At 33.2% G+C, this 21,775-nt stretch overlaps 1 protein-coding gene and 1 pseudogene across 1 annotated transcript; both read left to right on the top strand.

The window, feature by feature from the left end:
* The first annotated feature begins 10,751 nt into the window (after positions 1 to 10,751).
* LOC109005715 lies at positions 10,752 to 16,158 on the top strand (annotated as a pseudogene).
* A 1,316-nt stretch (positions 16,159 to 17,474) lies between these two features.
* Positions 17,475 to 21,269, top strand: LOC109005717 (protein O-glucosyltransferase 1-like). Its single transcript, XM_018984763.2, has 6 exons — positions 17,475 to 17,969; positions 18,984 to 19,540; positions 19,816 to 20,008; positions 20,178 to 20,242; positions 20,354 to 20,564; positions 20,715 to 21,269. Exons 1-6 carry the CDS (start codon positions 17,784 to 17,786, stop codon positions 20,970 to 20,972), a joined length of 1,470 nt encoding a protein of 489 aa, XP_018840308.1. The 5' UTR covers positions 17,475 to 17,783; the 3' UTR covers positions 20,973 to 21,269.
* The last annotated feature ends 506 nt before the right edge of the window (positions 21,270 to 21,775 follow it).

Consider the following 21,775-nt stretch of genomic DNA (forward strand, 5'->3'; position numbering starts at 1 on the left):
TGAATTATTTATAGACATATGAGACCTCTTTTTCAAATTTCAAACTTGTAAGCATATCATGCACTTGTGAAAAATGATAATTAATTATCTTTCAAATTTTCAAATTCCAAACTTTCAACCATATCACGCATATGTGAAAAATGACAATCAATCATCTTTTAAATTTCAAATTTTGAAATTTCAAACATATTGTACATATGTCAAAAATCTCAATCAATCATCTTTCAAATTTTAAATTGTAAACTTTTAATCATATCATGTACATGTTGAAAAATGATAATCAATTATCTTTCATATTTTGAATTTCAAACTTTTGATCATATTATACACATGTTGAAAAATGACAATCAATCATCTTTTAAATTTCAAATTTTCAAATTTCAAACATATTGTACATATGTCAAAAATCTCAATCAATCATCTTTCAAATTTTAAATTTTAAACTTTAAACTTTTAATCATATCATGCACATGTTAAAAAATGACAATCAATCATCTTTCAAATTTCAAATTTTAAACTTTTAATCATATTATGCACATGTGGAAAATGAAAAATGATTTTTCTTGAGTATATTAAAAACATGTTTGAGCCTTAACCTTTTTTAGAAGTATGAAATAGATGTACAAAAATACTCTTAGAGTTTCAATTGTAAGTTTGTTTCCTTTCTTGCGTATACTTGACTTGTTGATGTCTTTAATCTTCGATACTTCATTATGAGGACAACTTGAGACTCCTTTATGTTGTTTGTTATCATCAAAATCTATAAGAAGAAATATAGCTAGATGATACTTGAAACCTTGGGTTCAATAAACACTTCTTCAATCCCTATAAAAAGTTTAAACCATCCCACTTACTTATAAATCCAAACATATATTAATTCACTACTTTTCATATAATTATGAGATACTCTAAGTGTAAAAACATGCCCTAAAATTGAGGCACGTTATCAACACAAAACAAAGTCAAGTTCTATCCTAAATTACGAGACTTTTGATGTGTAAATATGAACTAACATAAACTTCTTCAAACATCACTAATTCAAAAATTTCTTCTTCTGCGCATGTCATCCCAGGTTGCTATAAAGTATTTTCTTTTTTATTTCTTCTATAGAGTAATCCTACATGGCACACCTCTGTCAGGTCATATTTTTTTTTTCCTTTTTTCGAACATATTCTAAACACTCGTTTCATTTTCTACATTTTTCAATTTTCTGAAATTACGGATCCAATCCTGATTTCTTGCAAATACAGTGAGTTTTTCATTTTGACTTTTTATCTCTACACCACATTTTTACTTCCTTGGCTTATCCTAGTCACCAATGCGAACCTAGAATTTCCACCATGAATAACAAACACCAAGAATTCAATAAGAGAAAGAACAATAGTAGCCCATTTTTTCAAATCATAAATGAAATTCAAGAACTCATTGAAGATGAAGATCTGGACGTAGATGGGGTTTCACTTCAACGTCAACTCGATTTTGAAAGAGAGATAGAGAAAGGGTGGAATTTGCAAGGGACACATGGGAGTAGAGACTCATGGAAGGGGTCAGCCTTACCCTAGAATCATGGAGGGGATGGATTGTGTTAATGAAATTGAGAGAGAGAAAAGAGATCAATCATCACCGGGAGAGAGAAGTAACATAGGGAGAGAGAAGTAATGGAGGGGACTCTACAAGAGTTTCAAACTTATAACCTAAACTAAGAGAGAGGGTAGCATAAGAGAGAGGTGTACAAGGCGGAACGAGAACAAGTGTGATCTGAGACAAATCTGAGAATCATGACATGGTGCCTAGACTGGATTTGCCACATCACGGTGTGTGGTTTAAGATTTTTGAGCTTCTGTTTAGATTTTCTCATTTTTTCCAAAGACGCAAGTTCCTACATGACTTAAACATGAGATTTAGGTTTTTAGTATATATTTGAAAATGAAATTGTAAGTTCTTTTCAATCCTTAGAATAGTTTTTTTTTTTAAAAAATTTCTCTCAACAATATGTCAAACAGTGATTAAGTTATTTGTTGATGGCACAGTATACTAGTAGTTGTATAATGTAACCTAATGAGTACTTTTTCATCCGAAGAGAGCCATACCTCAAATTATCACCTTAAAATTTATATTATGTTGGACGGTTATCTCTCTTCTTCCTTTTTTTTTTAAAGAGGACGGTACCCCAATTTTTTTGATTACCTTCGCTTATGGTGGCAAAATACCTTGTACATGTAGTGAAACTTGGGGGTTACAAGGAGAAAAATAAAGGCCCAAACCCAAGTTCCTTAAAAGAAATAAAGACCCTATATAGATATTACAAGAAAATAAGGAAAAACCTATAAAGTTTAATGCCTAATAGTAGAAAAACCTACACGATCTAGAGAGAACAGGGCAATCATATGCTTAGGGAGTTGAAATAAAGATGAAAAACTTATCATATGTCCCATGGTACCATAATTTGCTAGACTGTCTGCTAGCGCATTACCTTCTCTGTAGACATGATTAATACTGAAGGGAAAATCATTCTTGAAATGTAAAATATCATCCCACACGGTTGAGTAATTCCATGGGGAGATGAGCCTTTACTGAACCAATTAACCACAATGAGAGAGTCGGTCTCAACAATCAGATCAGTGATGCTCAGCTCATAACACAAAGTTAAAACCAAATCTTAAGGTAGACAATTCCGCAAAAGTATTAGTACCAACACCTAAAAAATAAGAGAAACCAGCAATGATAGAGTAATTGTTGGAACGTAAAGCACCACCATAATCAGCAGGCCTAGGATTACCTTTTAAGGCATTGTCATTATTCAGTTTAAGAATGCCCAAGGGAGGCCGAATCCATTTGACCAAGATAGGTCTTTTTTCCCTAATAGTGATAAGAGAGATAAGCAAAAAATTGAGAACATCAGTATTGATGTTAGACACAATATCTTAAGGCTTAACCAAAAGGTTTAGGTCCCAGAGCCATTTCTTAATCTTACCAAGATAAATAATGAGAAATTTACCCTCATTAAAACCCGTGACATCTTTAATGATATTCTTCCTAGTGTTTGGGGTATTTTTATGCAGTAGGAACGCACTTTTAGAGTGATTAATCGTTTGCCTTGAGATATTCTCATATTGAGAAATGAAAGCCATAAGAGTTTGGAGGCTTTTCTTGGATCCATTTGTGAAAACTAAAAGATCATCAACAAAGAGGATGTGAGTGATAGGTTGGCAACCACGAGGTATCGCATAAGGAGCGGTATGCCCGTCAATCTTTAGCTGATGGAGACCTCTACTTAACGACTCTTCACTAAGAATAAAAAGAAAATGGGATAAAGGGTCTCATTGTCTAACCCTTCTCCTAGCCATGAAATAGCCGGCATGAGTACCATTGAGGCAGATGGAAAAAGTAGACTCAGAGAAACAATGAAAAAGAGAGACCGCACTTGCGTGAAAAACCAAACGTTGACAGAATACGAGAAAGATAGGCCCAATTGACTCTATCAAAAGCATTCGCCATGCCAACTTTAAGCATGACATTATCACCACGAGTATTTTTAGCCAAGCTATGAGCAATTCCTCAGCCAAAGCAATACTATCAGTGATGACTCTCCCTTCAACAAACGCGCCCTGATGCTCAGAGCTAATCTTAGACACAATAGCAAGGCGAGAAACCATGATCTTGGAAATGATTTTATAAGAGATTTGACATAAACCAATTGGCCTAAATTCAAAGAGAGTGGTAGGCTTATCAGTTTTAGGAATTAAAGTGATGAAAGTGTGCTTGTGAGAATGGGAAAAGACCCCCTTGGAAAAATTCAACCACAACCTCTAGAAGATCCTTGCAGATACTTGACCAACATGCAATGTAGAAAGAAGAGGAGAAACCATCAAGACCAGGAGTAGAGTCCATAGGAATGCTCCAAACCATTTGTTTAACCTCTTCAATAGTTGGACTTCTAAGCAAAAAATCATTGTCTTCATTAGACACAATATTGGGGATATGATTAAGCAAAGGGGTAGCCTCCTAAACAGGTTCAACAGTTAGTTGAGTATGAAAAAATTCAACAGCCGCAACATGAACGATATTATGATCATAAGTAGAAATTCCATCAGGGAGAGTGAGAGAAACAATGCTAGATTTTCTGCTTTTGTGAGCAGCCATCTGATGGTAAAAATTAGTATTTGTGTCGCCCTCTAACAACCAATATATTCTAGAATGTCGTAAAGTAATCTCAGTAGCTTGTCATCGTAATCTTTTTCTAATTTTTGGAGAGAGGTAAGATCATAATCAAGATTGGATTGTTGTAAAGTAATCTCAGTAGCTTGTATATTGTCCCTCAATAAAGCAAGGGTTTGAAGAAGATTTCCAAAAATAGAAAAATTCCAATTTTTTTTTAAGGGGTTTCAATTTAAAGACCATTTTATGCATACCAAACAGATGATAGGGTTGGTTCCAACTAAAGTGAACATAATCTAAAAAATCTGGGTGTTTAGTCCATATTCTTTGGAGTTTAAAAGAAGATGGACCCCGTTTTAGATCTTTTTTATTTTAGATTAAAAGAGGGCAGTGGTCAGAATGGTTTCTTTCTAAGCGAGTGAGAGTAACATGAGGGAAATGAGAATGCAAAGATTGGTTAACAAGAGCACGGTCAAGTCTTTCCCAAGTGTAGATACCATCCCAACGACAAGACAAAGTGAATTTAGAGCCCAAAAATGGAAGGTCATAGAGAGAATTACTGTCAATGAAATCAACAAAATCGGCTTTAGCAGAGGAAAGACGAGGTGGGCCCCTTATTTTTTCTTCATCCGATTTTATTATATTGAAATCACCTATAGTAATCCATGGCATTATCAGAGGTCTCAAAATAGATAAAGAATCCCATAAAGATTTTGTAAGTATGGGATTGCATTTAGCATAAACAATAGATACCATGGTAGAGGTATCATTCCAAACAACATTTAGAGTGATATGTTGTTCGGAAGATAAAATAACATAAATATGTAAAACATCCTTAATACAAATCCGACTTTACCACCATTTTCCTCATTGGAAAAAATCTAGTGTAAACCCAAGGTTTTTCCAATATTTGCAACTTTAGAAAAAAGAATCATAGGTTCTAAGAGAGTAGTAAAAGACAGTTTATAGAAATTAACTTAGTGTTTCAAAGGACGCATAGTACCTTTGTTAGCAACACCACGAACATTCCAAACTAGAAAAGCATTCACCAATCTATTATCTGAGTTTTTGTGTTAGGGATTACACCAGTTACATGGGTAACCCTTTTACCTTTATTCTTGACAATGTTTTCCACAATTTTAGAATAAGAGTGAGTTGTTTTCATTGAATGGTCACCTTCCTCTGGTACAGCCAAACAGGTGCTATACAGAATATTATTTCTCTTCCTTCTTTTACATAAAAGAAATGTAAATGACAAGCCCTAAACAAGGTTTCAAAAACCATTTCGTTCCTGCCTAAATGGCCGGAATATGCCGTGTCGAAACAGTAATCGACACGGTGTATGGGTTTTCCATTTCGACTTAAATTTTGGCCGTTTCAGCCTTTTTCGGTTCATTTCGTTTTGGCTGGAATGCACATTTCGTTCCAAAATTGGGCTAAATAAAAATTTGAGAAATATTCCAAAAATGAATGGGCGAACTTGTAAAATTGCAAGCTTTTATTCTACCCTGCAATATCTCTTCCTAAATTCCTTCCAGTAGTTTTTACTTTTCTTGAATTCCTACCCAAATTTCTCTGCCTTTCTACCAGCAGCTCAACCTTCCAAATCCAAACTTCTAATTTATGGCTTCAAGTTCAAGCTTCCACCACAACCACGGTCTCTCTCTCTCTCTCTCTCTCTGATGGGTTCATTAATTTATTTTGTGGTTTGAACTTTTGAACTTTGAACTTTGGAAACCATGCTTGTAAAATGTTGTCCACCAAACCATACATTGAAATGTACTGGTACCAAAATATTTCATTCCAATAACTAATTCGAAACATCCAATAGAACAGAATTCAAAATTTTGGCCCAAAAGATACATGCCTCACGTAGGCTGTGTAAAAAAGTGGATCCCACAAAAAAAAAATGTTTTTCACACTTTTTATGATGGGGGGACACTTTTTTATGAAAAAACTTGCGTGAAACTTGTACACTTAGAGCTTGTATATATAATGATTCTTTACAGAAAATATTATCACTATTGTCTTTTTCAAATGAAATATTTGCAATGAATTCAAATGTCATACGGAAGTTCACATCGCCAGACATGGAGTTAGTGTGGGAACTCAAACTTCCACATCGTCTCCCTCGCACAAGGCCAGGTAAATATGTGGCGTGGACTAAGCCTCCTTCTTGCTAGTTGAAATTGAATTGTGATGGTAGTTGTAGGGGAAATCCGAGAAATTCAAGAGGTGGAGGAATTATTCGAGATTACCGGCAGGGTGTTAGCGGCTTTTTCTAGTCATTTCGGACAAGGCACGAATAATAGTGCGGACCTCAAAGCAATTCTCGAAGGAATTCGTTTGTGTAAACGGCTTCGATATTTGAATGTGATCATTGAAAGTGACTCGCGCATTGTCGTCGATTGGCTTCGGAATGGTACATGCTCTTTATGGTACCTTTGGAATTTTTGGGAGGATTTGGCAGTGATAGAAGGGGTGAATTTCATGGTGCTTCATCAATATAGGGAAGGGAATTGTGCAGCTGATTTTCTTGCTATAGAGGGGGAAATGGGCATTAACGTGATTTACAAAGAGTGAGCTTCGCTACCTCATCTCCTTAAGGGGATTCTTTGTTTGGATAGGTGGGGTCTCCCCCCTCCTTTCGTACATAGGCATTTTTGAGTTTGGTTTTGATTCAAGCTTAGGCTCGGTTTAGAGTGATTTGGTTTTATTTTAAAGCTGGTTGAGACTTCTTAAGGGGTTTTGATCGGTTTTGTTTTTGTTTTGGGAGGCATGTTTAGAATTTTATGGGTTTTGGTGGTTGGTCGCTTGAGTTGGTTCCTTGTAAAGTATTGTTTGTCTTGATTGTTACCACAGTATTCATCAGCCATAAGTGAGGACTTATCAATAAACTTGGGACGGGGATGCTATGTGGGTGGCTACCAGCTCTTCAATAAAAAATAAAAATAAATGTTCTTCTTCTCTTAAATATAGGAAATCAAATGATCATTTATATACGTTAAAATAAATCATAACAAATATATTATTTTATTTATAAACAAAAACGAACCAAGCATTCATTTAACTAAGATTATTGTGAGTCATGAGAGAAAAATAGTTGAACTCATGCCTAGACATATTTATGGAAAATAACTGGGAAAAAAAAAAAAAACTATAGCTCATATTATGAAAACAGACACCATTGAGCGTAAATAAACATTAAATGATTAAAATATCGAATAAATAAAACTTGGTCTCAACCAAATATAATCATTCAAGTTAAAGAAAATAAATATTTCATGATTAATAAAATATATCGGAATAGATACTAAATGATAATATTTTATTTAAATCAGTGAAATAATGCATAATTAAGGTCCTGCATTGTTATGGCTTTACGTGCTCCGCGTGTTCTAACCACATTCTTGTTGGTTCTGTCCGTTTACTCCGGTTGACCTCAATTATATTGAGTCCCACTGTATTTCGGGCCAACGGACCATTTCTGGGCCCCCATGATCAACTATGGGCCCTTTTTATGATTATAGGCCCAACAGACCGGAAGCGGTTATGAGGGCCGAAATTGTAGACGTTGAGAACATAACATGGTGAGTTGGGGATTTTTAGAGTATTTTGAGTTCTTTTACTCAACCGTTCTATACTACATATATGTTTGAAAGTAGAAAATAAAGAATTCTTCTATTCATCATTCCTATATCATATATTATATATAATTTTTTATTTATTTATATTTTTTTTTGTTTTATTCTTGCTCAACTAAAGGAATTTTTCTACTCATCATTCATACACCACACATTTGATAAGAGAAAACAAATAAAAAAAATCGTGTGTGGTGTGTGGTGTAGGAATGATGAATAGAATTTTTTAAAAATAAAAAGATAAAAAAATAAAAGCAAGGTGTGTGATGTAGGACTGCTTAAAAGAATTTTTCTTTATCAAAATCCCTTTAGGTAATGATTTTTGAAACCTAATCTATATCAACTATTTTCTTACTACACTCGTTAAATAATATTTAAAGCTGATATCATATTCTCACGCAAATAATATTCTATCTGGTGTTTGATAATGAGTTTATTGTTTTGCTTATTTTTATAGTAGGTAAATTTGGTCACACATCTCGTGTTATACGTATTAACTTCTGATAATTTTTTTATGGTAGGTAAATTATCAAAAAAGTATGCATTATAAATTATGATAAATTAAATAAAATAATTTTATTTGATAAAAATATGAAATATAACCGATAGATCCGTAAAATATGATGAAAAATAATTCTAAACAAGACAGAAAAAAGAATGATATTAGCAAAAAAATGAAATAGACCAATGCTAATGCTTTGACATAATTATGACAATATATAGCACGTAAGGAATGTTAGTGCCTTATTTGAAGCATCGTATATGACAGCCTGGTTAGAGCCTAGTTAGAGCATTGACGATAGCCTAGCTATTGTTAAGTCTAAAATTTGATTAAAAATTGAGGTTTTGGTTAAAGTCAAAGTCATTTGAGAGGTTAATCCACATTGGACTATCGATCCAAAAATTAAAATAATAATATAATATTAGATATTTTAATAATATTTTTTTTATATTTTACAAATATACTTTATATATTAATTAATAATTTGATTTTTACATAAAATTATTATTTTCTAACTATTTTTTTTTCAACATAATTATCTAATAGCAGCTATTAAGAATATTTTTAAAATAAAATATTATTTTAACGATCAATAGTGACCGACCAAATTTTGACTACTCTAATATAAAGTACTTTAAAATTACTTAATCAAAATTTGGGTAGACACCGAAATTTGGCTAGCTAGGATACAATGCTCTCAGGCGGCCTTAAGAAAGAAAGCAAGAAAGTCGTGTACGACAAACTCCTCATATTCAATGGATTTTTCTGAGGCTTTACGTAAGTTGGATTGATTTGAGAGTTTGAAATTAATTCCTGATATTCAATGGATTACGTGCTGAAAACGTTATCAGATCAGGAATTCAAACTCTCAAATTAATAATCCAACTTAAATAAAATAAATAAAGTTGTTGACTTCTTGTTAGAGCCAGCAGTTTTATTTATTATTTGGGTTTTTGATAACGCACTATAAAAAAAATAAACTTTTATAATTAATTTATTATAATTAAAAGATTTTTTGTAATTAATTTTAGTTATAAATAGTCATTTTATTAAAATTAATTGATCACAAATAAATAATTTTCTTATAATAAAGGATGTCCTAATTAATTAATTGATTGATCTTGGCATTAATGTAGCAATTAATACTTAGAAAATTGGGTAAACTTTCTTGTAAATCGTCTAATCTATTGAATTAGCTTTGAGACTTTCTACAATTCTACTTTACAAAAGTATCAAGCTGCTTAGGTAATTAGAAGAATTGCTGGATTAATTATATTTTGTTTATTGCATTATCAATATAATTAATACTTTTATTTTCATGTGGCCTTTTCTAATATTGAGCCTAATCTTGATCATGAAGCGAAGACTTGGAAGAGATCATGACTCTTGCAACTTAATTAGAACATATATAGATCAACAGAAAACTAGAGATCATGAGGTGGCCGTCCTTTTCCCCTATTATAACGATATTCTCTCTGCAATCGATATATATTAAACTCGTGAAAATTCAAAAGGCCAGCCGGGGGATTGAGTGACGTCTAAGAACATGGCTGATTTTGGTCGTTTCTTCAATTGTAACGATCAAAATGGAGGTGATTCATGAGTTATAGTATTCACGTTTCTTATAATTAATCACTTCTACGACAAGTAGTACTGTTTGGATCGATTTCACGATTTTAATCCCTCGGCCGGAGTGAAGAAACTGATCATCGTCCTTTGTGCATGATCATCACGAGGCGGAGATCATGAGGCCGACATGCATGATCTCCTCGATCCAGGCCGTCCTGATCTCCTTTAAGATCCTGATTTGGTCTTTAACCGTCGTCATCATCTTCATGATCTTTATTCACATTTTCTAGCTTTCTTCCAGCTGATCATCTACTTAATTCTGGTAATTCATCATGCATGCAGATGTGTACGTAGGATACAAGTTAAATTATAAAAATTTTATTTTTCTAAAATTTGAAATATATATATTTCTTTTACCTATGGAGTTTTTTTTGATAAATTCTTTTCACCTATAAATTTTTTATAATCTATTTTTTTTTGTGTTTTTGCTGAATATTTCAATTTAATATGATCAATAACATCATGGAAAGTGTGGCTCAAGTACCTTATAAATACAAATTTCAATGAAAACGTGCTCACTTTGATACTGACTCGATCAACTTGACAGCTAGCAATCATGCGTCGGTTTGATAAAAGATGTTCTTTCAAAGTAAAGTAGCCAACGGGCCAGTTACGTTTGACTAATTAAATCAATGATAGTGATTCAACTCAATTTATTGGATCAGATTATTACATTTATATATGTATATTATAGTGGAAAGAAAAACAAGTACAGTTTCTAGCTTCTGATCATGGCCGACGGGCGTCTTTATTTTATCAGTCAGCAGTCAGCAGTCAGCAGTCAGCAATATTGATCAGTGCCCTCTTCCCGCAATCAGTGGCACCTTAATTTTATCTCCTTGGGCGCGGTTTAAGTCCAAGCTAGGCATGCAGCTTAGCTTGCACTCTCTTCTTCTAACTTGTGGAAACTTGCACGCAATCCATGCATCAGGGAGCAAATCATGGGTATGACATGGAACGTGAATTTAACCTTTTACAATCTAGGAATCATAATTTCCTCAGCTGATTCGACCTGACACACACACACACACACATATATATATATATATATGCATGAAACACCAACATAGTTGATGCTTGTTCTTAAGATTTTCACAGTACTGTTGGGTACCGCGCGTTTTCTCTTTTAATATTTTCATTTTTTTTATATGAAGGTACGAGGTCGGCTCGATCGAGGAAATCACCAAAGTACACGAAGATTGAGCACGCCTGAAGGCCGTAACATTCAGTTTTAGGAGCGCTAGCTGCTGCAATCACAGACCATTTTTTTTTTTTTTTTTTCTTGAAGCTGGGGTTAGAAATTAGTGACTGTACATAAAAGGGTGATCATGAAATCGAGCAATTATGAGAAACAACATAAACCTAATACGTTGATGATGCTGTGGAATAATGGGCCAGGAGCAATGCATAATAATAATATGCATTTTACTGCAACACGTTGGCAACCCATAGTTATAAAGAAGAGATCAGTTGCAACAGCTGCTGTGATCTTCCTCATCCTTGTCTGTTCCATGGTTTTTGCAGGCTGGATTGATGCTGTAAGTCCTTCTGATCATTTTCAACCATATATTTTCATAGTATATTCTTATATATCTTGGCATATATAGTTATCAAGTGTCTTGCTGTATATGGTTTTTTCTTTTGCATCGCTTAGCTAGGATGAAGCTTAATTAATTTCAAACATTAGCCATCCCAAAACAAAGCGTTTATAAACGTTTAAATATTTAATTAGATATTTAATAACCTATTAAAAAATAGAATTGATAGTATTAATCAATTACAAATATATTTATGCATTGTAAAAATATTTGTAATCAAGAAAATTATAAAAAATTATGATGCAGGCCGATGATGTGGATCATGAGCGTGTAGACTCACGACCTTGATCAGTCATGCACCATGGTCAATCAAATTGGTCATATCTCATACATGGAATGGCCCAACCTCGTAGGTGAATGCGTGTAGGGTCAGTCACCCAAATGGAAAAGGCAGACAATAATAATAATAATAAGTCATACTTTTTATATTTTTATTACTAGCTAACTTTGCTGTTCATTAATCTATACATCACACATCACATTTAATTTTTTTTTATTCATACTAAATTAATTGAATTCTTCTAATTATCATCTTTACATGACCACATACTTGTTAAGAAAAAAAATAAAAAAAAAATAATTATGTTTGATGTATATAGTATGTATGTAAAGTGTTTGAGACTCTATATGGGTAAAAGTTTTTTTTTTAGGTGTTTGGAATGACTGAGTAAATTTTTTTATTATTATTATTTAGGTTGATACACGCGTACGTAACATGTGGACACTTGGATTAATTGTCTACGTCGTTGTCGTTACGTGGTACTAGCTAGATTAATGTCACATGCATCATGAGTTTGTACAAAGTAATTAATGTTACTAACCGTTTTTCCGAGAATGAGTACTAAAGTTGTTGTTGTTATTGCATTTTCCTATATATATATATATATATATATATATATGATATTTTTGTCTATAATAAACGTTTTTCTTGTTCATGTGGTATATAAAAGAGCGACAACTTTATCAATCAAATTTAAGGTAAATAATATTTACAATTTTAAGATATACATGAAGTCATGCACATTCATTTAAAATAATTAAATAAATATAAAATAACTAAAATAATTACAAGTCATGCACATGCATGCCCTATTTTTTGAAAGAAATGTGCCGGCCCTTACTTGCCTCTAACACTGCTCCAAATTTAAAACCAAATTTCACATCTCATTGATGAACTGGTATTTTTTGTGTGCGTGCATGATTGGCAGTCTGTATTTTCATGTACGGTCTCCACCCAGAAACCATTAATCCTGATCAGAGAAAAATCAAACTCAACGCAAAAGCAAGAATTCCCACTCAAATGCACCAGAGGAAACCTAACAAAAACATGTCCAAGAGATTACCCGACATCCCACAAACCCAGTACCAATCCTCATGACCGTCCAGTACCAATATCAGACACAACATGCCCATCATTCTTCAGATGGATCCACGAAGATCTCCGGCACTGGAAGGGCACCGGAATCACGAGGGACATGGTGGAAGGGGCCCGGAAGACTGCCCATTTCAGGCTTGTGATCGTGGACGGGAAGGCCTACGTGGAGATGTACAGGCCGTCGATACAGTCAAGATCCATGTTCACTTTGTGGGGGATTCTGCAGCTTCTGAGATGGTACCCGGGGAGATTGCCGGACTTGGACCTCATGTTCGACTGTGACGATCGGCCGGTCGTCCGAGCGAAGGACTTTCGCCACCCAAATGCCCGCCCGCCGCCATTGTTTCGGTACTGTTCGGACGGCTGGAGTTTGGATATTGTGTTCCCGGATTGGTCTTTCTGGGGCTGGTAAAGTGGTTATATACATGCATTCTCTCTCTTTTCTAGCCTTTTTTTATTATTTAAGATTATCTCGATTTATTGCTTTTTTATTATTTAAGATTATCTTGACTTATTGCTTTTTTATTATTTAAGATTATCTTGACTTATTGCTTTTTTATTATTTAAGATTATCTTGACTTATTGCTTGTTTAACCTGAACTGTTCACAAAGTTGGTTGATTTTGACTGAATATATAGTTGAGGAAAAATCATTGACAAATTTTGAGTTAAGAGAAGACAAATCGAGAGAGAGAGGACAGATTTGTTTTATTTTTGAAAAAAAGGTAATTTGCGTTGCCTTATCATGTATTTTATATAGGGCTGAGACCAACATAAGGCCATGGGGAAGTCTGTTAGAGGACATAAAAGAAGTAACAAAAGTACCAAATGGATGGACAGGGTACCCTACGCTTATTGGAGAGGGAATCCCAATGTGGCTCCCACTAGAAGAGACCTTCTGAAGTGCAATGTCTCTGACAAAGATGACTGGAACACCCGCTTATATATACAGGTCACATATATATATATATAAATACTATTTGCATTTAAGAAAAATTTATAAAAAAAAAAAAATTTACTTTTTTACATGTTATGTTTAAAATTTTAAAATTTAAAATTTAAATTTTGAATTTAAAAATAAAACTGACAAAATAAATCTTATAAGTTAAAATATAAATAAAAATTATAATTATATATAGCACTACTGATATATATATATATATATATAACTTTTCTTGTCAATTCTAATTGTATTTTAAGAAAACAGTTTTGAAAATCACTTTTAGAGAACAAGAAATTTGTTACCTTTAAAGGGTAATATATAGTAAGACTGCTAATTATGGCATGTTGTAATTTCAGGACTGGGTGCAAGAATCTAAAAAAGGGTACAAACAATCAAAGCTAGAAAACCAATGCACTCACAGGTGCGTAGTAGTTATATATATATATATATATATATATGAAAATGAATTATTAATTCATCAATAAATATTAATTTGAAATTAATGGACTGGGACAGATATAAGATATATATAGAAGGATGGGCATGGTCCGTAAGCGAGAAGTACATTCTAGCATGCGATTCCATGACTTTGCTCATTACACCTCGTTACTATGATTTCTTTATTCGAGGAATGGCGCCATTACACCATTACTGGCCGATTAGGGACAACACCAAGTGCTCTTCTCTTAAGTTTGCTGTCCAATGGGGCAACAATCACACTCTCAAGGTTCTCTCTCTCTCTCTCTCCCCTTATTATTAAGATTTATTTTCATCTCTTCATTTTGATTCAATTTTTTTATGGAGATTTTGTTTAAATTCAGCTTAAGAAAGTTTTCTAGAAATTGTTTTGACTTTTGACTTTTGGAGTGTTTTACTTTTTAGTACGTACTACCACATCTAAAAGCTGCTTTGGGTTACTACTGTTTTTGTACTATAGAATGAAATATTTGTTAAGCACATGGTTTGTGAAATATGATTTTTATTTTTTTATCACAAAAAATGATATTCTCTAAGTGATTTGGATTTAGAAAGGGGTTGAGATAGTTTGTGAATAGTATAATAAAAGTTGAATTATTTATTATATTTGATGTGAAAATTTAAAAAATTTATTTTAAAATTTAAAAAAGTTGAATTGTTTATTATATTTTGTGTGAGAATTTAAGAAAATTATAATAATGAGATGAGATGAATTGAAGTAGATTTTGAATGCAAACAACTCCTTAATAAATAATTTTTAAGCAGTTAAAAAGATTTTATATATATATATAAGAAATAGATTTAATAATATTTAATATTTATTGTTGTTTATATATCCCAAAGATTTTAATATTAAATAATATAAAATTCACATTTTATTTTTATCGCTTCATCGATGAAAGAGAATATTTGAAATAAACAATTAAAGAATTAATTATTGAGAAAAAAAATGCGATAGCCTTTGGAACTATTCTCGAGAAGAATATTGGAAAGTTGCTAAACAAAGGGATTAGTTTTTTCAACTCATAAAAATGAGATGGGTGTACATTTTTATAATATTCCTTAATATATTTTACAGTTTCTATCTAAAGGTCGAAAACAAGATTATCTTATTGATTAACTAATGGACAGCTAGCATACCTGCATGCCCACGCCATCCATCATACTTTACTGATTCTTTTGTCACCATCCATATTGGTTCATTTATGGGAATTAGTTTCAATTCACCATGATTATATTCTTTTCTCCATTATTAATTTACTATATAATATACTTGTCACATCATTATATAACCCATAAAATTGTCTTGAATACACTAAATGATTAAGATAAGATTACGAAATTCAAATATTCATATAAAAAAATCATAAAAATCAATTTAAAATATTATATAAAATCAGTTTCACATCTGACTTGAGCCCCTGATTTTTTATTTTTTTATTTTTTTAATCTTCTTCTTCTTCTTCTTCTTCTTTTTGTGAACTTTGCAGGCTCAAGCCATTGGGAAGGCAGCAAGCAAATTCATACAAGAGGATCTAAAGATGGAGAACGTGTATAACTACATGTTTCATTTATTAAATGCATGAATATGCTAAGCTTTTGAAATTCACACCATCAATACCTCCGGGAGCGGTGGAGCTTTGTTCAGAAATAATGGCTTGCCCAGCAAATGGCACCTGGGAGAAATTCATGGCGGAATCCATGGTGAAGTCTCCAAGTGATTCAATCCCATGCACCATGCCTCCTCCTTATGATCCCTCCTCCTTACACGACCTCATCGATAAAAGTAATTGGTCCAGAAAACAAGTGGAAACATGGGAAATTAAATAAAGAAATAAATTATTTTACCTCTCAAGTTGTACCACTATTGATAAATTAAAAAATTAACTAACAATCAATTAGAGCGAGAGCCCGCTCTTAAATAAATATTGCCAAAGTCAAAGCAATAAGAACATTAAATTGCCTTTTTTTTTATATATATTTAGAAATTAAGTATTCCAACTGTTTAACATTGAGCTCTTATAAAATAAAGAGTAATGTTATATATATAAAATACCTAAATATCATATAGTCATTTTAAAAAAGAGTAGAATTTATTATTAAAAAATTAATTTTTTTATATAAATTTCATATTTATTTTTTTTTTTAAATAACTATACAATACTTATATATTTACGATTATAAATATTATTTCTCTAAAATAAATACAAGCATTCCAAATTTTATATAAGAAAGTTTTGTAAAAAGAACGGTGGAAGAAAGAAATAAAAAGGGCCATAAATACAATCATATCGTAATATCATTATAATTTATTTAAAATTTTATATAAAATATAATAAATAATTTAATTTTTTTAAAATTTTAAATATATAATAATAATATTAAAAATAATATTTTATTTAATTAATTTTTATTTTTATTTAAAATCATTTTATCTCATGCCTTTGTCCAAACGTGCCTAACATTCAAAAAGATTTCAAACCTACTTTCTCTTTTTCCAAACTGAACAGTAATCACATGGTCGGCTTCTCGATCATAGGACAAGCTGCCTCAAACGTGTACACACGTATATGTAGATGTGCATGGTTGGCACGAATTATTTATCATTTTTTCTTTTATAGCTAGTGAGATAGATGCTAGGGATAAGTACTGTAATATGGTATTTTTAAAATAGTCACGCGAATTTTATTTAAAAAACATAGATAAATCTAAAATTTATATATAAAATAATTTTTTTAATAATAAACTATATTTCTTTTAAATAAAATACGTAAAATTTACTTACTTTAAAACTGTAAGTAGTATTATTTTTCAAAATTTAATAATTCCTTATTTCTTTTCTCTAACCAATAAAATTAAGTTTGAACCCAATAAGTCACTGCATTTAGTGCTAGCTCATTAATAATTAGAATCCAGTTTTGGCAGCACCAATGTATAATTAATGCTCGTACAGCTTAATGCCGTAAAAATTATTAGAGAAATGACCTGTAGAGATGTTAAATAGATAAATTTTATATAAATTTTTGTAAAAAAATAGATTTTATCTTAAAAAAATATAAAAAAAATTATTATTTATTAATAAGACTTATTATTTTATAAAAAATTTATATAAAATTTAACTATTTAAGATTTGTATTTATCATTACTCTACTAGAAATTGACAGTCATGTTGGATTACTACAAACTGGCCGGGGGAAAAAACAAAGAAACACAGAGAGAATTTTCTAGCCAGAAGAAGTATATCTACACATGATCCTTGTTCGGCCATCTGTACGTCGACGTTGACTTAAGTTCAGCTAGCATTTAACAGATCAAAGCAATTAGTTTTCCCCGGTCACATGGGCATGCGGAATGAGTACTAATCTTTCTACATGATATGTCGTTATACAATAATAATAATCTTCTTGTTGATCAAGAAGATAAGAAGAAGTAGTAAAGGTACGTAGTTTGATCAATACGCGATGGGAGATCATCTTGATTCAGTTCGCTCTTTTTGCTCACGAGGAGGAGGAGGAGGCCGAGCTCGCTTCTGTTGTACTGGTCCTTTCTCTGCTGCCTCTCCGGGAAAAAGATGGGTTCTTGCCACCGTTTCCGCCTTCTTCTTTGTCAGCCTCTGCATCAGCATCTTCATCTATTGGAATGATGTTGCAAGTCTCTTATGGCCCTTTTTATTTCTTTCCTCCATCGTTCTTTTTCTTTCTTTTGTCTATATCAAGATCTCTGCTAACAATTGATTAATTAGCTCGTGATCGTGTGTGTGTGTGTATGTATCTGTTTTGTTTTTTTGGATATATGAACTTCTGCTTTTGAGTTGGAAGATCTTGCATGAAATTCATATCTCCTAATTATTCACTTTGGTTTTCAATCTCTTCCACAATTATTTATGATGATCTTCTTTCAAAGACGGACTGTTCCATTCATTTTTTGACTTTAATGGAGGTTGATGCAGGGTCTTCGAACTGTTTTGTTTTTGTCTTTTTACTGATAATTCTGCTGAGATCATATATATAAAATATGTAAAATACTTTAGCCATGATTACACAAAAAATAAATTTAAAAATTGATTTGATTTAATTTGACATATTAGATTGAAAAATTATTTTTATTATAAAATAGATCTAATAAATTTCAATTCATAAATTTATTTTATATTTTCTTTATATACGTAACAGTTCTCATAAAATATATATATATATATATATATACTGTACGTGGGCGCATCTGCTTTCTATTGAACAGTAATATGCTTTCTTTTGAGAGTTGGTAACTTGGTATTGCTCTAAAAAGCTCCACAGCTAAAGAATGATGTTCGATCCCTCCTCTTTAATTACCACCAACCTTCTTTAGAAATGATTGCTTGCTGCACTTGTTTCATTTTCATGGAGTAAAAGTGCGATTGAACGTGGTTTTCCCTTTGTTTGGTGGAAAGTGGAAACCGAGTCACTTTACCAAATGCAAGCTTTTGGCCTAATATATATATGTAAATGTATATATTTCTGGATTGAGAATTGGTAAAATGATGAATTGGTTTCTTTCATGGGTATCATCAAAACTACAGTACTGTGAGAAATACAAATAAACTGATTCAAGCACTTGAATTTAAAGTCGATCTATCCATTAAATTTACCATTCTAATGTCTGCTTTCTTCTGTACATGTCAGTATGATATAGCAGGTAATTACTTCTTTAGGGCGCCTCCTCCTCCTCCTCCGCCAAGTACTCCTCCAAGGCCAGCTATCAAAATCGACTTCCCATTCAATTGCACCAATAGGGACCCTGCAATAACATGCCCAACATCCAACCAGAGCGCGACATCTCAGTCCGACAAATCGTCTGCAGTGACATGTCCCCAGTACACTCGGTGGATCCAAGAAGATCTACGGCCTTGGAAGAGGACGGGAATCACGAGGGACATGGTGGACAGAGCGAGAGATTTTGCAAATTTTAGGGTGGTGATTGTGAAGGGAAAGGTTTATGTTGAGAGATACCAAAATGCGTACGAAACGAGGGATGTTTTCACGATATGGGGGATTGTGCAGCTTCTGAGGTTGTACCCTGGGAAAGTACCGGACTTGGACCTGATGTTCTGGTGTGGAGACCGTCCGGCGATCTTAAAGAGAGAACATAATCATGTCAAGCATCTGCCGCCGGTGTTTCATTATTGTGGAGATGACGAATCATATGACATCGTATTCCCTGATTGGTCCTACTGGGGTTGGTAAAGCCTCTTGATCTTCTCGTAGTAATGTCAGAGAGAAGCTATTATAGTAGTGTATATTTTGTACTCACTGCGTGATTATTTCTAGTTAATTGTTTCTAATATTCACTTGAAAAAATATATAGTCTATATGATACTACATCATATGTACAAAATAGATACATCTAATAGTGACTTCTCTCTAACATTACTTATCTATAGCTTGGCTAATATTTCATTGCTATTTATATATTCATTTGAGTTTTTTTTTGTTTTTTGGTTTGCGGTGGTTCTAGGATTGAGGTGAATATAAAGCCATGGACGATTATGCTGGAGGCCTTAAAAGAAAGCAACAAGAAGACCAAGTGGAAGGATAGAGAACCCTATGCTTATTGGAGAGGAAACCCATATGTGTCTCCAAGGAGAGGAGAACTTATGAAATGCAATCTCTCTAAGCAACATGAATGGAATGCTCGCCTCTATAGAGAAGTAATAAAAATCTCATATCTCTTGGTATTTTCATTTGTTAGTCATGTCCTTAAACGTACTGCAAGTACCAATATGCATGATGAATAGAATCGGGCGCTTTACCACATTAATAAAGGATCGATCAGATCAGAGTTTGTAAAGAAACTTTTGACACTTTCTTTTTATTCAGGACTGGGGTGCGGAACGTCAAGAAGGATTCAAGCACTCCAATCTAGAAGATCAATGCACCCACAGGTAATTTTCTCATCGATCGATATGTATTTGAGAGTTTTACTTCCATGCATTAATGCAAGTCTTTATTGATGAGACTTTCTGCTCTGTTGTATGCATATATTACAAGTGAAGATATAAAATATACATAGAAGGAGTGTCATGGTCGGTGAGTGAGAAATACATATTGGCATGCGATTCCATGACCTTGCTAGTCGACCCCAAGTACTATGACTTTTTCACAAGAAGCTTGGTTTCAAAGACACACTACTGGCCCATTAGAACCTCACATATGTGCACAGATGTTAAATCTGCTGTCGACTGGGGCAATGACAACACCGACAAGGTATGTACTAAACCTCTCTCACAAACCCCAAGGAAATGTTCGGCTTTATTTGGGAGATGGATTTGTTATGAACCTTCTCAAAATGTTCATGCGTTTCCTTCAGACATTATGTGCTTATAAAATTTGCGTGCTTCAACTTAATTTACACAGGCACAAGCTATTGCAGAAATGGCAAGCAAGTTCATTCAAGAGGATTTGAAAATGGAATTCGTGTACGATTACATGTTTCACTTGCTAAGTGAATACGGAAAGCTCTTCAAATATCAACCTACAATTCCTCCAGGAGCAGTTGAGGTATGTTCGGAAACAACATTGGCATGTCCAGGGGATGGTTTATGGAGAAAATTTATGGTGGACTCCATGGTGACGTCCCCTAAGGCTACACTTCCATGCACGATTCCTCTTTAAGCTGATTATTCAACTTTTGAAACTATTCTTGTGATCCATACAAAATTATAATTGAAGAGACAATAATGGGAGTACTGGAGATCATTGATCATGTGGCCGACTGAGTATACATATATACTGGCAAAATCTATAATAACGGGCCGGTCTTTTTTATTGTGTTTTTCTTTTTTATATTCTCGGGGCTCTAGAGTTTGAAGAAAATCTAAAGACAGGAGAAGTTTGAGTAGGAAATCTGGCTCATTTTAAAGCATGCATATAGTTGAATGGAAAATATTTGTGCCTTGTGATCACGACCAAGCTGGCTATTGTACATATTAGGTGAATGTTTCTCATTATCATTTTAACTACGTCATTTCCCCCATCGTTTACCAATCAGTTGATGTACTTACATCGAGGATAAAAGAATAATATATAGTTAAAAGAGGATTGCTAGAGATATAAAGAGATCTCACACACTGATATGGCAAGTGTGTCACGTCTCTCTTCTTCTTTCTTTCTTCTTTTTCTCTCTCTCTTTCTCCCCCCCTTTCTGTGCCTCCCCTTATCCCCCTTTCCCTCTCTCTTTGTCTCCCCTTTCCCTCCTCGCCGGCATTGTATGCCCTCTAGGGATGGTTTCCGACCACCACAGAAGACCAAAGGACAAGTCATTGGCTCAGATCTTGCCACCTAGCAGTGCGCGGTCGACAACGCACATGGTGTGCAAAATGTGGTCCACAGCCACCAACGTGCACGACTAGCTGTCATGAGCTCCAAACCCGCAGCGCTGCTTGGATTGTTGATGTCTTTTGCCTACCCTGAGGTGG

The sequence above is a fragment of the Juglans regia genome, chromosome 7 (genome assembly GCF_001411555.2).
Source record: "Juglans regia cultivar Chandler chromosome 7, Walnut 2.0, whole genome shotgun sequence".
In the NCBI taxonomy this organism is placed as follows: domain Eukaryota; kingdom Viridiplantae; phylum Streptophyta; class Magnoliopsida; order Fagales; family Juglandaceae; genus Juglans; species Juglans regia.

Coding starts and splice junctions, on each gene's coding strand:
- LOC109005717 (XM_018984763.2), top strand. CDS start 17,784: ATGGGAGATCATCTTGATTCAGTTCGCTCTTTTTGCTCACGAGGAGGA. Junction 20,009..20,177: donor ATGCTCGCCTCTATAGAGAA/GTAATAAAAATC, acceptor CTTTTTATTCAG/GACTGGGGTGCGGAACGTCA. Junction 20,565..20,714: donor GCAATGACAACACCGACAAG/GTATGTACTAAA, acceptor TAATTTACACAG/GCACAAGCTATTGCAGAAAT.